The 16,907-nt window shown below is 41.4% G+C and overlaps 1 protein-coding gene across 9 annotated transcripts in view; it reads right to left on the bottom strand.

The window, feature by feature from the left end:
- The window catches only part of NRXN3 (neurexin 3), a 1,519,487-nt gene that overhangs the window by 513,343 nt on the left and 989,237 nt on the right, over positions 1-16,907 (bottom strand). For 4 of the 9 annotated variants that reach the window (XM_063091550.1, XM_063091551.1, XM_063091552.1 and 1 more), the window contains exon 1: positions 3,695-3,947. The exons of the other annotated variants lie outside the window; for them this stretch is intronic. In XM_063091550.1, the coding sequence (XP_062947620.1) occupies positions 3,695-3,947 (253 nt within the window). Of the gene's footprint in view, positions 1-3,694; positions 3,948-16,907 lie in introns of those variants that run through there. 9 annotated transcript variants of the gene reach the window in all.

Genomic DNA, 16,907 nt, shown 5'->3' with positions numbered 1-16,907 from the left:
GGGAGGGTCTGCTATTTTGTGGGGAATGAAATGTAAGATATATACAAAACCTAGGATCCTTAGAGAAATCTGCTTTTAAATTGTAAATATTAAAGCATTTTTCAGGCAGATATACACTGGAGTTCTTAAAAGTGAGAAGGAATAAAAGAAGAAAAATATACAAAACCCTCTTACAAAACTGAAGGTTGGTAAACAAATATATTTTACTATTTATATGCCCCCTATCACTAAACTACCTAGCACTTTGATCGACATGATATTTAAGTATAATAATAAAGTCAAAGATGAAAAATAACCTGGAGCAATATTCTGAATAAGAGGGGAATGTAAATCTGCATTTTATAAAGGATATTTAGATTTCATATTAATTAATTTGGCATGGTATCCGGATCCTCCCACCCACTTCTATACTTTTTAAAATATAGAAGCACTTAACTTCCACAGTGATCAAAACACTTCTGAAATTGTCCCTAGCCAAACACCACAATGTCTTATTTAGTTCTGTATCCTTAGCAGGATACACAGGCTGGCACACAGTAAGGACTCTATAAGTGTTAATTGAATGACTGTCAAATAGAAGAAAGCATGAAAGGGAGATGGGGAACCTAACAGAAGGGACTGAAAAATGGAGAAAAGCCTAGTAGATTCCCATTAAGAGAAGGGTTAATTCTGTCCTGGAGCACAAACCTAACATGTGACTACTTTGGGTACTCCAGATAGGTTTGGTCTTAGTCTCCCCAATTCACAAAGGAGCTTTGGTATCTTCTTGGTTGTCCTGGGATGAAGACTTTAGGCAAATCTATAACATATTTTGTAATGATCAGAACCAAGCACAGGTAAAAGCATGGATAAAATACCAGCTGTTTGGAGGATTTCTGTTTCTTCCATCTGTCTTAGTGTGAATCCCACTATAGGATAGGATAGCGGGGAGGGGTCAAGGATGGCAGCATCTGATTAACAGCAGCTCTGAGGACTTTTAGCTTCTCAGGAAATGGGCAAGGGGAGCAAGTGTAGTTTAAGAAAATATCTCTTGGATCTAAAGGAGATTCTTAGACTCAAGACTCTAGTTTTTGTTTTATATCAGAATGAAGGGCATTTGCTTTGTCCCAGACAATAGAGTGCTGCCTTTAATTCTGAAATAAGTTTGGCAGGAAACCATCAGTAACAACCATCAGTCTCATGGTGTTATGCCTTCTACCACCTCCACCAAAAATATTTCTTAAAACAACTCCTGTTAGCTAAGTCTTTGTCTTGGATTTGGGGAGAGAAAGTGTACTCCAAGTAAGAAGGAGGTAGGGGGAGGCGGGTCTCCTGATCCTCTTAGGTAGAGATGCAAAGGGTCGTGGCTTGGATGCGGGATGGGAGCCAGAGGTTGGGGCATCTTGTTAACTGCTGCTTCTCTTGATTTCAAGCTCCAAAACATTAATTAAATATGCAAAGAGTCTACTTAATATAGATGCATTCACTCTCCAAACCCCAAATCAATAAGGTGGAACTTCAGGATTGGAAGGGGATACTGAAGAGTTGAATTCATGAGCTTTCTTATCTTAGCCATGCCAGACCGTGGAGTTTGCTGCATTCTACAGCTCTGGTGGGTCTGAGGACCTTTTCTGGGGTCTGTGGCAATTTACTTACTTTGTTCTCTTTGTCCATCACACAGAATCTCATCAGATGCAGGTTAATGAGAAACCAGACTAGGAACCAGTCAAAAAGATTTAGAGAATACTAAGCAATGGGTACTTGAAGAAATGAAGTAAATAAAGAAGAGTCATGTTTAACCTGTGCAAGGCTCACCCCCTTTAGCTGTGTGTATGAGAGAGAGAGAGACTGACTGACTGACTGAATGACTGACTTAGGAACCCCAGGGAAGTACTGCTCTGAAAATTCCATCACTTACTAATAGCTGCTTTTAACTGTTTATATCCTGAACAGAAAACATCGAGACCCTGCCAGCCTATAACCTCTCACTAATGCATAATCTTCGTCTCCCTGCTGATCATTTACACTAATTAGCAAAATTTAGCTAATTATCTCTGAGAGTTTCCATGTTTAATTATGGCTATTAGTAATAGTCTGTCTGGTTTCTCCCCTCTCCCACTCCCCTATTTTCCTTTCCCACCCTCCCTCCCCCAGTTTCTCTCCCCCATTAAGAGCAAACAGTTTCCATCAGTTTCCATTTCAATGAAATTGCTTTTTTGGTGGTTGTGGCTCTTTCCTCTCCGTGTGTGTGTGGGGGGGGGGGCTCTTTCCTCTCCGTGTGTGTGTGTGGGGGGGGCTCTTTCCTCTCCGTGTGTGTGTGGGGGGGCTCTTTCCTCTCCGTGTGTGTGTGTGTGTGTGTGTGTGTGTGTGTGTGTGTGTGTGTGTGTGTTTTAAAAGCTATACCAGACCCAGCAGGATTCACAGAGAAAACAGCAAGCAGATCAAGCATTGTCTCCTTCCTCCCATCCCTCTCCACCAGCCTTACAAGCTTTGAGCTACTTGACAACTCCATCAAATAAATTTTACAGAGAGAGTGGGAAGAGCCAGAGTGTGTGCTGGCATTTTCTCAATGTGCTTCCACTTAACACTACAGACAGCGCAGAGCAGAAGCCCACGGCTAGGAGGCAGGGGGAAGAATCAACTTTCTGAATGAGGTTTGCCTGTTATAGGTCTTCAAAATACAAGGTAGGGCAGGGACCCCCATGTATGGTTTACACTCATGCTCCCCAGAGGACCGCTCCTGCAGTTGGTCTTGGTCTCTCTTCACCATCAGAGCAGAGTGTCTAGTAAACAGACAAGAAAGCTCTCTTCTTCAGAACAGTTTACTACAGCAAGCTCCTACCTGAAGCTGCAGACGTCACCTTTTTAGAGGCAGCCAGCTCAGGGCTGAATATATTTTTAAGAGCCATAAATCTCTTCCTTCAATAACTATGCAAGGAGGGTTGTTTGGAGCAAAACATATATCTGTATTGTGTGAACAAGCCCACCATGCTACTTTTAATTGACACACATTTGCATAAATGGTGGAATCAAAATTACTATCATGTACACTTGTGTAAATTATAAATGGACTTAGCTTTATCTTGCATATTGCTTCCTCTCGGGTAGTTAGCAATATTAGATGTACAGTTTTAGCTCTATCTGCTCTTTCCACCAGACATGTGGGCAATCAAAAAGCTGCCAAAACGAGCAATAATGACCACTGGTTATCAATTATATTTTCTGCTGTCTTATGCTCAGCTACTCTCCCCTGTCCTTTACCACACAGGCCACTTTACAGCAGTTCAATCAACTTCAGGCTGAAGACCTAAGGATTCCTGTTGTCTGCTATTTCCCCAGGACTTAGAGAAAGGAAGGGTGAGAGCAAGGTGAATGAATGATTTCTCAAAGTGCAGCCTCGGGACTTGCCTGATAAGTTGCCTGCCATGATGGGGGCGGGGAGTGGAAGGTTGCAAAGGGGAGAGTGTGCACAACTATAAATGAGGGAGCTAAGGAGAGGAGAACTCTTTAGAGAAAAGTGAGGGGCTGGGGGCAGAAAATACGAGCTTTAAGAGAAAGTGAAAATTTTCTTCCTCATGCACATGCGATGCTTTCCATCATTTTAAATGCATTCTTTAAAATCCTGTTCCCACCCTTGAAGACACGACCTGAAAGGCGAGTGGGTTAAGGAATTGCTATGCCCCATTAAAAGGATAAAGAGCAGAGAGAGACCCACCGTGCCCTCCTCGAAGGGAGACAGGGGAGCGATAGATAGAAATAGGCACTGAGTGATGCTTGCTGCCATGGAAATGGTGCTCGTGCTGAGAGTGAGACCCCGGCGAGGAAGAGGAGGAGGAAGAGGAGGAGGAAGCTACATTAGAGGAACTCCACACAGAGCTGACGATACATCCCCAGAAGAGGGACCAGATCCCAAGCGTCCAGGCCGGCCGGCGAGGAGGGCTCCGTCTCGCGTGGATTCTCAGGTGCATGGTCAACGCACTGGACCACTACAGATGGGCAGTTTGAATTCCAGCCAGTGACGAATAATGAAGTTCATGATGCCCAGGGGCCCATCATAGCAGGAGGAGGAGTTGCCCGAATTTGGGGAAGAGGGAGGCGACGAGCGCTTTCAAGACAATGATCAATCAGTTGAAAGAAGAAGAAGAAGAAAGAAAAAAAAAAGATAAAAGGCAAAGCCCTCCTTTAGGATGCCAGTGTCCACCCCGATAGAGCAATCCTCCTAGGGAGCCCCGGCATGCCACACATGTCAGGGGAGGGCCGGCGTGGCTTCCTCCTGCTCTCCGGGCACCTCGGGTCTGATGACTTAACTGCACACTCCGGGAAGAGCAGACGGCGGCAGGAGACCCAAGTAGGTTCAGGTTAGTTTATCCCAACATCCAAGGAGTTTGAACATTTTTGGTTTGTTTGTTTCCAGTACCACGCGATGCAATGCAGGACTGCCGGGCACACGGGGGCTGCAGGTGCAAGAGTTCTTCTCGTGTTCCTGGAGTCTCGGCGGAAGGGCGCGGAGGCTGTGAACCCTGCGCGTTCCGGGAGGGCGCCCCGGGGCAGCCGCCCGCTTCCAGCGTTTCCCAGCTGGATGCAAAGCAGCAACAGCAGCAGCAGCAGCAGCAGCAGCAGCAGCCAGAGGAAGAGAACACGAAGGACCGGAGAGAAAGACCAGAAGACGAAGAAGCCCAGCGCGGAGCAGCCACCCGAACCGGCGTGGCACGGGGCGGAGGGAGGCGGCGGGCGAAATCAGCGCGAGCGCGAGGACGGGAGGCGCCCGGCAGGCGGCAGAGGGGGCCAAGGGGCGGGCGGCGGCCGGCGAGAGCGCGGCACGGAGAGGCTCAGGTGAAGTGAAGCGAGGAGTTGGGGAGCCAGAGTCACAAATGGGCAAGTCATATGCAAATAGCGCACTCCCGAGAGCAAATCAGTGCAGCCCGAGCGCTCTGCCGAGGGACGGGCTGGCTCGGGCGGAGGGAGGGGCCGCGCCGCGCGGAACCCCGGCCCCCCGCATTCAAGCGCACGCTCGTATACACCCGCGCCGGCCTCCCGCGCACACCGCCCGCGCCCCGCTCGCTCGGCTCCCCGCCGGCCGTGCGTGCAGGGGGGGTGAGCCCGACAGACGGATTCCGCGCCTCCTCTAGCGTCCTCCCCCGCTCCTCACCCAGCCGCGGGCACCCAAACTCGGGCGATCTAGGCACCTTTTACAATTTGGGAAGGAAAACGCAGGCGGCGGCTAGGGCCGAAGTCGTCCCAAACAGAAATAAAAATAAGCGCGTTGAGTCAGCAGGAGCTGCTGCCCGCGGTGGCGCCGCACGCACGCTCCTCCAGGCCCCCGAGGCCGGCGCCGGCGGCGGCCACTCTCCGGGCGGGTGTCTCTCTGAGGTTAAGAAGCGCGCAGGGCCCCACGGGCAGGGCGAAGGGAGGGAGTCCAGGGGTGGCCCGGGGACTCTGGAGGGCGAAGGGCTCCGTGGCTGGCGGCCCTTCTGGAAGGTGGCTTCCTCCTCGGGTGGACAGGACGCTCTTGGAAGTCAGGACTCCGGGGCTAGCGCCCGTGCAGGCTGCCCTGGTCAAAGAACTTCACAAGGGGCGGGGGCCGCGTCTGCCGGCCGGTTCCAGACAGGCGTGGACGCACTGCCCCAGGTGGATGAAGTCCCTTGAGCCCCGGACACCAAAGAGAGCACGTTGTTTGCATCCAGACTGAACCTGCAAGGGAGAGCTGGAGAGGCAGCGCCTGTGGTGGCCATCAATGACTCCAGGAACATCTGACCCAGGGCTTTGCCAGGGAACAGTGACATTCTGCACCAGGCGGCCTCCACCCCTCCGCTACACGTGACGAGCAGGAGGTGCAAATCCAGCAGGAGCTCTCCCAGGCCCGGCCCTTTTCCACCCAGGTCTTGCTAGCTTTGACTCCTTCCTACACATTCACCTTGGTTAAAAAGCCCATTACATGGCGATGGGAATGATACTTGCTGGTTAAATCATATATATGTTGCATTTAGGTGGCATTTTTTTAAAAAGAGCTTATTGCACCTATTATATACTCCTCACATTTCAAATCCCCTAATTTAGGATACAAAACAAGGATCAAGACAGTCTTAGTCATTTTGGGAACACACCAAGGAGATGTTGAGGAAGTAGTATTATGTCTTTCTTACAAAGATACCAAACCTACAGGTGATTTGTCTTCAAGGTCAACTACCAAGTCCATTTCCGAACTTATGGTAGTGACTTGGTATTCTGGTTCTGAAACTGGTGTTCTCCAAAAGTTCCATCTTATCTGCTGTGGGTCAAATATGTTCCCCAAAGTTCATGTATCGGAAACTTTAATCCCTGCTATAACTGTGTTAAGAGGGTGAGAAATCCAATTATGGTATTTGAAAGGTGGGGGGCCTTTGAGAGGTGATTGGACCATAAGGACTTTACCCTCATGAATGGGTTAATACATTTATTATAATAGTAGTGAGTTATCATGGACATGGTTCTGATGGTTGTATAAGGAGAGCCAGTGAGAAGTTTAACTCGCTCAGACCATTCTATCACCATGTGATACCCTGTGTTGCTGTAGAGAGTCACCATCAAGAAGGCCCTCACCAGATATTCCCCTGGAGTGTGGTCTTCCCAGCCTCCAAATCTGTAGGAAATGAATTTCATTTCTTTATAAATTACCCAGTTTCAGGTATTCTGTTATAAGCAGCAGAAACAGACTAATACACTGTCCATGGTAAATGGAGCACAGAGTCATCCTAACTGCCCTGGATCTCAGGTGTAAGGGTGATCTAGGTGACCACAGCCTCCCAGGAAGTGGTGCTCTAACAGGGTTTTTCATGCCTTGCGTGTACCCACAAACACAATGTCTTAACCAGCAACATGTACTCAGTAACACCGCAGCAACGGGGAGGGGTGGTTTATGGACACTAAATTTAAACCTCAGTTTCCTCCTCTGTGAGATGTGCTAATGCCTCCCTCGTGAGGTAGTTGGGGGTTTTAAATGAAACAATGCACAGCATCTGGCATAGCACCTGACAAATAGTGGCAGTACTCTTTGCTCACTAGAAAAATATGCTGAAACTCCACAAAGGTTAAAGTAAATGGTAGGGTCTTATGCTATTTTATTAGAAAAGCCAGGAAAAATTCTTGATATCCTAAAACACCCATGGTGATTCCCATTCAATCCATACACTCCTTGATTTAGTTTCCCGGGTGGATTCCCTCTGCACTTTTGACTTATTCTGGATCTTTATCATGGCCTTAATGGGACCTTGATGACCAGGTTTAGGCCCGTCTCCTGCCAGACACCTGCTTACTCACTACCCTCTAACCCCCGAGATCTTCTTTCTGCTCTTTCCCAGCCAAAGGCCTTTATGGCCTCGTGAGTCTCTCTTGCCTGGAAGGCTTTTCCCCAAGATTTTCATGTGATTAATGCATTTCAAATGTCACTTCCTCAGAAGCCTTCTCTGGCCCTCATCTAAAGTTGGCCATGATTGCACAGAAAGAGAAATACCACATGTTCTCACTTATTGGTGGGAGCTAAAAATTAATATATAAATTCACACACACACACACACACACACACACACACACACACACACACACACACACACAAACCGGGGGGGGGGGAAGAATATATAACAACCACAATTACTTGAAGTTGATACGACAAGCAAACAGAAAGGACATTGTTGGGGGCGGGGGGGAGAAGGGAGGGAGGTTTTGGTGATGGGGAGCAATAATCAGCCACACTGTATATCGACAAAATAAAATTAAAAAAAATAAAAAATAAAAAAATAAAAATAAAAATAAATAGGTTGGCCATGACCACCTCTGCAAGGTGTGCATCGTCTTATCCTGCTCTGTTTCCTTCACAGCACTCTCCACTTTCTGAAATTATTGTATCTGCGTATTTATTCATAGTCTCTCTCCTTAAGAAAGATCATAAGCTACCTGAAGGCTGAGCCTTTGTCGTGTTCTCCCCTAGATCCTGTGCATGGAACATTGGGTAGCACATAATAGAAGCTCAGTAAATATTTGCGGAATCAATGAATCCAATGAATCAATTGTCAATCTCATGCTCACATGATCTTATATGGTTAGTTTTACTGATGCATTTATGTGTTTAGTAATAACAATCCTCAGAGACAAGCTTTCTAGAGTTGATAAGCTGACCACCTACCCACTTAATGTTTTTCTTCTTTTCTAAATTGGTACTGAGTGTTGGAGACTCTGTGTTGGCTTCATCCCGAGGAAGCACCGGAACCTTCGATGGACCTTCCAATTAATTCTCTGCTTGGCAATGAAGTGAAATAAAATCTTCAACGCAGTACAAAATCTGGAAATGCTGCTAGTGCGTCACAGCTGGAACTATTCATTTTACTTGTCATAATTTATTTATTTACTTTTTGCAGAATGTCAAAAGAACTATTTGTGAATTCTGGTAAGGCAGATCCCATTTGGAGGCACAGTCAAATCCTGAGAATACTTATCAGAGGGCAAATGCAAGAATTATTTATTTTACTTATTTCACTCCAAAGAGATAACCCACAATTATTCTGATAAATGCATGTCGGTCCTCTGATTTAACACGTTAATTTTTCCTGTGTTTCCTGTCCCTCCCTCTAGTGAACACACTCCTATTTAGACTTCAAATATATATTTTTAAGATGTTTAGCTCCAGGAATACCTTCTCAACACTTCCTGAAGCTAGAATTCCAGCTGAAGGATTTGTTGTCACCTACATGACCATCAGAAGCTCCCCTCTCTCCTCCCAAGTTGTCTTCTCTAGTGGGTCCTTTCAGTGAGGACTTGTGAATTAAGTGCACAGCTACAGGATGAAGATGAGAGTCTTTTTTAAGACAGAAAAGAAAAGAAATAGATTTAAAATCATTATGCTCATCACAGATTTAAAGTTAAAAAGTATAAATAATTTTACAGAAACAACCATGCTTAGCTTCACTTGGATTAATGGATCTTAACCATACTGCATAGAACCTTTAACATCTAAATGGAACGCAGTTTTTAAAAAGCTCTGTAGCTGGATTCACGTGGTCAATAGCTGAGTTTCTCTATTACTTCAGACTTCATAATTTGGCATTATAGGTTTCTTCCCCCAGCTCTTGTATCTCCCCACACTGCCACCCCCCAGGAGAATGTCCCAAGGTAAGGTGTGAAAATTTTTACCCAGCTGCCCCTTTGTCTTGTTTTGTTCTGTGCCTCAGCTGTAAAGTAGTCTGGAGAATTTTTTGGCTTCTAAAATAAGCCTCAGGATTGTACTAAACGTGTCAGACATCAGGCACCTAATGCAAAATGGCCTTGTCCGTCACCTTTCACAATCCATTTCATCCGGGCACATGCCTCTTCTCACCTGTGCAGACTCTGACTTGCCATTTTGCTGCCAGCAGGAGATACCTGTCAAGTTGTTTGTTTCAGGCACATCTAATATGACTGCACAGACCCAGGAAGACCAGAAAGCATCAGAACAGTCTGTTTCTGTGTGAGATCTAAGCTCTTAGGTGATGACCCTCTTTTTCCAAAAATGAAAAGTAGAAATCCTTACTTTCTCTCTCTACACAGGACTCTAAAGGGCAATTTAGGGGGAGAAAGACAACCAAAAAAAATAAACAACTAAACTCTCATAATGTAAAATGAAATAAAAGTCCTGAAAAAAAATACAGGACTGTCTACATGGCTATAAATATATCCATAAGTTCCAGTAAATAAAACAGTCTGGCTTTGCTTTATTATGTCAGTAGATTTATTGATAGCCACATAATTCATCTCTCTGCTCATTTATTTAAGAAAGCTATCCTACAGAAAAAGAAGATTAAGAAGATTTTGATTATATTTTCCACTTGGGGGGGATAAAAGAGAAGCTTTATTTTTTTAGACATCACTACTGCATGGATTTGATTTTTAAAAGAGGTAATTGCATCTTTCTATACATTTCTAGTTTAGAGAATGTATGTATTGCTTCTGTTCCTTTAAGCTATCCTTCTTATGAACATCCACAGTATTCCTTTGCCTTCCTTGTGGCTGATGTAGGGATATCAGGAGTTTGGATATTGAGAAAAATCTCTTGAAGAAATTTTCCACATCTCTTGAGTTTGATCAAAGGGACAGAAATATCTACTTCATGAAAAGAGTCACACATTTCTTCAAGGATAAATGTTATTCTTCACTCACTTTTCCTTGTATATAAGAGGACTAAACTTTCCATCAGCAGGACCATGAAAATCTCAGTCTAGCTTAGAGAAATCAAATAAAATGGATTATTGTCATACAGTAACAGAAGGGATAATATCATTTGTATGTTTATAGTATAATTATCAAATCAATGATTTGGAGGACACTTTAAGAGTGCATACAGATTTAGGTCTTGGGCTTCAGTGCTCAAGTGCCTGGGTTCAGATCCCGATTCTTCTCAGCTGTGGTAAAAATGTAGACAGATTCTTAACCTCTTTGTAGCTCAGATTCTCCATCTATAAAATGGAAATAATCAGACCATGTAGCTAATAGGTTTGTTGTGATTAATAAAAATTGATGCATGTAAAATGTGTATAAATTTTACATTTATACACATTATACACACAGTAAATGATCAATTTAAAAAGTTAATACATGTAAAATGTGTGTAAATTTTAAATTTTACACACAGTAAATGATCAATAAACGGGAATAATAACAATAATAATAATAATTACTATTCTTTTTTTCTCCAGATGACTTCTTAAAAGTTATCTGTACAGATAATTTTCTCTTGTTGAACATACAGATCTCCAGGGGAGTGAGTGAATGAAAACTTCCCTGTGATTCCAAAACACAGAATGAAAAGTCTTTCCCATGTGTTCTGCAGAAAACGGAGCAACTTCATCACATCCTTCTTGCAGCAAATATGTTTTAAGCCAACTCCAAAACAATTGGTCCCAGAGCCAGGCAATATGGATTATCCTGAAAGCTGGCATTGTTTTATAAGCAATCCTTTCCCAGAGTAGGATGGAATTCTCAAGATTCCAGTCTGCTTTGGGATCTGGAAGGGTTGTCTGGCTATTTCTCTTTCTTATCTCTTTATTTTCTGACTTTCTTCTCTCAAATAAAAAATAAATTCTAATGAGTTAGCCTTTCCCCTAGAAGATATGCTTTCTAAATCTTTTAAATTTCCATTAGATTTATTTAGCATTTCATTATTATTCAACAGGTTTTTTTTGTGTGTTTGGGTTTTTTTTTTTTTTTAGTTTTCATAAATGTACCTCTGAACTAGGTTCTACTTAGAAGAGAAAGAAATCACGGCCCCTGTCCTTCCCTTTGTTGTCAGTTCATTTACTTCGTGAACATTCAATTTATGCTTACTATGGGCAAGGAGCTGGATGAGTCCCAGGAGAACAAGTGATGAAGAGACTTCAAGCCATAGGAAGCAAATAATCTAGTAGAAAAACACCACCAAAACCAAATAAAACACACCGTAAGTCCTATTCAAATATACAGATCCTCAAATACAGTGTGATAAGTGCTAGAATAAAGGAATAAACAAGTACACAGATGATATGTATTGAATTGTGTCTTCTAAGTTCTATGTGTTAGAAGCTTGATCCCCCCTGTGACTGTTAAGAGACTGGGAAATCTTATCAGAGTAATTGAAAGGTGGGGCCTTGAAGAGGTGATTAGATTCTAAGGACTATGCCCTAATGAATGGATTAATAATGGTGGTCATGGGAGTGATTCTGAGGGCTTAAAAAGAAATTATGACAGCCTCTCTCTCTCTCTCTCTCTTTGCTTCTACCACATCTTGCAATGTGATACCCTGCGTCCCTGAAGCCACCCCCAAGGAAGGCCTTCAGCAGATGTGTTCTCTGGACTTTGGACTTTGCATCCGCAGAAACTGTAAGCAATAAATTTTGTTGCCTTACAAATTACCCAGTTCTAGGTATTTTTTTATAAGGAACAGAAACAGACTAATACAATAGAAGAATAAGGAATGGAATTAATCTACTATATGAGGGGAGGGACTATCAGGAAGAATTCATAGCCAAGATGACCTATGAACCGAGTGGCAAAGGACTAGAATTCAAATTACTTGTTGGCTTTGTGGCCTTGAGCAAGTTACCTTAAACTCTCTGCACCTGTTTCCTCAATAGTATATGTATGAATAATCCATACTTCACGGGATGGTTTTGAGGGTTCAACGAGAAGATATACTTGAAAAGAACTTTGTAAATTGATTATTATTATGAACCTGACCTTGAATGATTTCAAATGTGGGGTGAAATCATCCACAGAGGGCTTCCTAAAGGAAGTAAATCTTAAGCCCAGCTTTCATCTGTCACTTAAATTGTTAAAGCCTAAAGAGCTCAGAAAGGTGTCAACCTTTTCTTCCAGTGCAGAAGACACTTATTCTATGGGATATGGAAAAGCAAGGAAAGGGAAGGGTAGGGTAGGGAAGAGAAGAGAAGGGACAGAAAGGGAAAGGGTAAAAGGAAAGTGAGAGAGAAGGGAAGAAAATTCACATGTTGGAAGCCACATCCTTTACGTCTAATTACTATGTTGCCCTACCCAGAGATGTCAAATTAATACTGAAATTAATCAAAAAAGTTAAACTGTTTCATAGGTAGGAGTTTTCCTTTGTTCAATTTATTCCATGTAGTTACTTTTCAGATAATAAAATACCCATTGGATTCAATTCATAAGACTATCATTTAATTCCAGGAATATCCTATTTCAAGCATCTATCTCACTCAAATGTCTCTCTCACTCACTATTCTATGAAAAGTTCTTCTAACAGAAGGTATAAAGTGTTATCTAAGCATCTGCAGAAATGTTTGCAAGATGGATAAGAAGGGCATTTCCCACAAGCACTGAGTATTTGGCACTTTCCAAAACTGATGACGAGGTCAGGGGGGTACTGAAATGTAAGTTTATGTCATAGGTAGAAGGAAGAGACTGTTCCTCAAATAGATGAAACAACATTAAGATAACAGTATTTTGGCATTGATATCTATGCCAAAATCTACCATTTTCCATCTGGTCAGACAGAACTAGTTGTTCTTTCCCACTTTCCTAAAGCCCTGTTCTGTTAACACTTGTCACGTTCTGTTATTATCAGTTGGTTTATATTTGGGTCCCCTACATAATTCATATAGAAATCATTTGAGAACCAGGGCCTGGTTCTAGGGCCAGATGGTGTAAGTTCAAATCCTTGCTCCAGTATTTACTAGTATTTACTTAGACAAGTTACCTAGACTCTGAAAACTTTTTTTCTTGTAGGTGAAATGGAGGTGACAATATTCCCTATCACAAACTTAGCATAGTGTCAGGCCCATAGGGGACATTCATTAAATGTTTGTTAAATACTACTGAGATACATTTAATTACTGTAGGAGAGAACATTTCTTCAGTATGAGCAGGGGGTTGGGGACTTCCACAGTACACAATTACCTTATTATAAGGAAGAACGTCTAACATTCAGAGTCATTACAAAATTTGAAGTGATGCCTTGCAAGGCAGTGAGCTCTCTATCACAGAAATGTTCAAGTAGTAAGATGCCTTTTAGGGACCCTGAAGAGAGGATGGAGCACATATCCTCTAAGTTCCTTTTCAAATTTAAGATGATATGACACTGATTAAATTTTCCTTTTAAATTTCTCTTTGCCCTTTACTTCCAAATTTACTTAAATGTGATCTCTTGGCCTTATTTTAAGGCTCAAACCCAATTACTTGATGCTGCAAAAATTTTAGCATACCCCCATTTATTAAAACTTCATACACTGTAGTGAGGAATTTTAGGCTTCTGTGAAATATATCCAAGACCAAGCAGTATTGTTGCATTAGAACATCATTTTTCTTTACTGCATGCAGTACAAGTTGTCTCTAGACATATTAACAATTTTGTATTTCTATTTTAAATACCAAACATTGTGTTTTTCCCCACTAACAACACCTACACAGCTGCTGTTTCTGTGATCTAAGAGGGCATCATTTATTGGTGAAAAGCTCATCGCTATGGAAAGAGAATGCTGGCTGGCTTACCCTATTGTCCCTTACCTCCCAGCAGGAAATCCTGGTGGACTAAACATAAATAAAAATGAATCCCCTTAAATAAAGACATGTAGCTTGAGAGAGAACTCTGAGACAGAAAGCAGAACTACTTTGCTTTGTCAAACCAACACAAGGCCATTTCTCCTCAGCAGCTGTTATGAACAAGAGGGAAGTTAGATATTCAGGAGACATGTAAGTTAGAGAAACTGAGATATAGAGACAGAGAGTGACTTGTTTAATATACTATAGCATTTCAGTGTCAGAATAAGCTGCAATATTCCCCTAGAATATTATTGTAGAGTAAGGCATGCATGGTCCTATAGCAACATAAACATCAGTAGAAAATAAGCTTATAAGAAAAACAATAATCCAGCAAGAAGACAGTCTACCACAAGAGCAAGTTAACAGCCACAACAAGAGAATAGGAAACCCAAGAATGTAACATTATAAAACAATCTGAAATAAATTGCCAAGGTAAATATGGTTGAAATGATTAAATAAAGAAATTATAGAAACCACAAAGGGAAAACAAAGGTATTATGATAAAGAGCAGACTTCAGAAAGAACTAAATTCTTTTGCAAATGCAACACAATTAACAAAATTTTTAAAAAATCAGTTGGTAAATTATGTAGATGTAGCCAAAGAGAGAATTAATGAACTGGAAAGATGGGGCTAAATAAACTTTCCAGAAAGTAGCACAGTGAGAAAAAGGGATTTACAGCATATAAAAGATTAAAAGTCATCAAAGATTATATCAAAAGTCCAGCATACATCTAGTAAGAATTTTACAAAGAGCAGAGAAGATGAGAAGGAAAGGTGATATTCAAATGATAATTGCTGGGAATTTTTCAGATTTAAGTAATGTGAATTCTTTTATTAAAAGGTATGAAGGAAGAAAAAAAAAATAGCCACACCTTAGTTCCTCATAATGAAACCAAAGAACACTAAAAATAAAATTTAAAACATTTAAATCAACATACTACTTTTAAGCAGAGCCCAGAAGATGATGGATTTAGTAGCTTCATGTGGAGAGAAAATGCCTGTCAATTCAGATTTCTATATCTAGGCAACTCATTTAAAATCAGAGGTAAGCCGAAGACATTTTCAGATAAGTAAAGTTTGGGAAAGCTTACCACTCACAAACTATTTCTGGCACAACCACTAAAGGATGCGTTTCAGTATGAAGAAAATAATTCCAGAGAAATGGAGTGGAATGCAAGAGGCAATGGTGAGCAAAGGAACTGTTACAGATAAATCTAAGTAAGCGCTGTGTCACTTCTACTACTTCTACTATCACCACCAACAGCAACAAATTTGTAATTTTTTTTTTTTTTTTTTTTTTTTTTGTCTTTTTTGTGACCGGCACTCAGCCAGTGAGTGCACCGGTCATTCCTATATAGGATCCGAACCCGCGGCGGGAGCGTCACCGCGCTCCCAGCGCCGCACTCTACTGAGTGCGCCACGGGCTCGGCCCTGTAATGGTTTTAAATAAGAATAATAACCAACATTTTATAATGTTTATAAACCAGTTATTACTGTTGTCTCTCTTTTACAACTGAGAAAAGGAGTGACTTGTTCATATTCACAAAGCCAGTAGACAGCAGAGCCAGGATTTGAACCCAAAACACCTATCTTCTGAGTCCATGGTTTAAATCACTTTACTATGCTGTGGCTAAATCCTACACAGTTAATGTGTGCAACTTCCAAGTCATGCTTTAAGAGGGTGATGCTTGTTTTCTTTCTCTTTGACCCTTTTCTGGAATGTGGATGTGGACATAGCCAACTTTAGCCATATGGATGAGGACATTACCACATCTGTTTTCTTTTGGTTAACTTTTGCTGGGTATATGAATCAGGATAAAAATTGCCCTTTTCTAAAACTGAGATCACATAACTATGTTTAAACAATACAGAAGGTGCATTTCTCTCTCACACAGAAAAGTCTGAACTGGTAGGTGGCCCAAGGTGGTATGACTGAGCAAGAAAGAAGCAACCTGGATCTGTGGATCATCTAGAGAAGCATACCCACCAATTAGTATTCTTACTAACATATTCAGCAAATGTTAACCAAAAGAAAATAGATAAGGAAATATTGTCATCAGATTAAGTGGGCTTTACCGCCAAAAACATCAATACATCCAGAAGACAATTAACTTGTGAGATATAACAGTCCTTCATCTGGATACACATAATAACATAGATTCTAAATATATAAAGCACATATTGTGAGACTGAAAAAAAAAGATAAAATCCATGATCAAAAACCATACTAAAACTTATCTTCCATGGGAGTAGATGTTTTTGTTTCTTTGATTACTGCCAATTCTCTGGAACCAACAACAATGCTTAGCATAAGCGCTTAATGATTATTTGTTGAATAAATTTACCATATCCTTATTAAAACTGATAGGATAAGCTGGCAAAAAGTAGCAAGGCTATAGGTAATTTAAATAGCATAATTAACAGACTAGAAATAATGGATATATTTGCAACCCCAACTAGAACAATTAGACAGTCCCATCCTTTCAAAAACACAAGAAATATAACACAAAAGTACAAATTCTGAGGAATCAATAATTATATTTCATATTTCTGCCCACAATATAATATCAGTCTAAGTCAATTATAAAAACCTCACAATATTTGTGATTAAAAAATTAAATGATCTTTTATTTGATCAATGAAATGAAACGCTATGTTTCTCTTAAATACAAATTTTTCTGTAATGATGTTTATATTTACATGCCAGATGTTTGCATTGTAATAACATAAAACAAATGACATACAAAAGATTGTCTCAGAGTGTTGGCAATTATATAATAATTATTTTATGTATTTCATGCACCCTCCAGTGCAATACTTAAAGTAAAAAAAAAAAATCTAAGTTCTCAAAGAACTTTCAGTTATATGTATTATA

The sequence above is a fragment of the Cynocephalus volans genome, chromosome 3 (assembly GCF_027409185.1).
Source record: "Cynocephalus volans isolate mCynVol1 chromosome 3, mCynVol1.pri, whole genome shotgun sequence".
In the NCBI taxonomy this organism is placed as follows: Eukaryota; Metazoa; Chordata; class Mammalia; order Dermoptera; family Cynocephalidae; genus Cynocephalus; species Cynocephalus volans.
The sequence above is the reverse complement of the archived record's forward strand: the minus strand, read 5'-3'. Positions and strand labels throughout refer to the sequence as shown.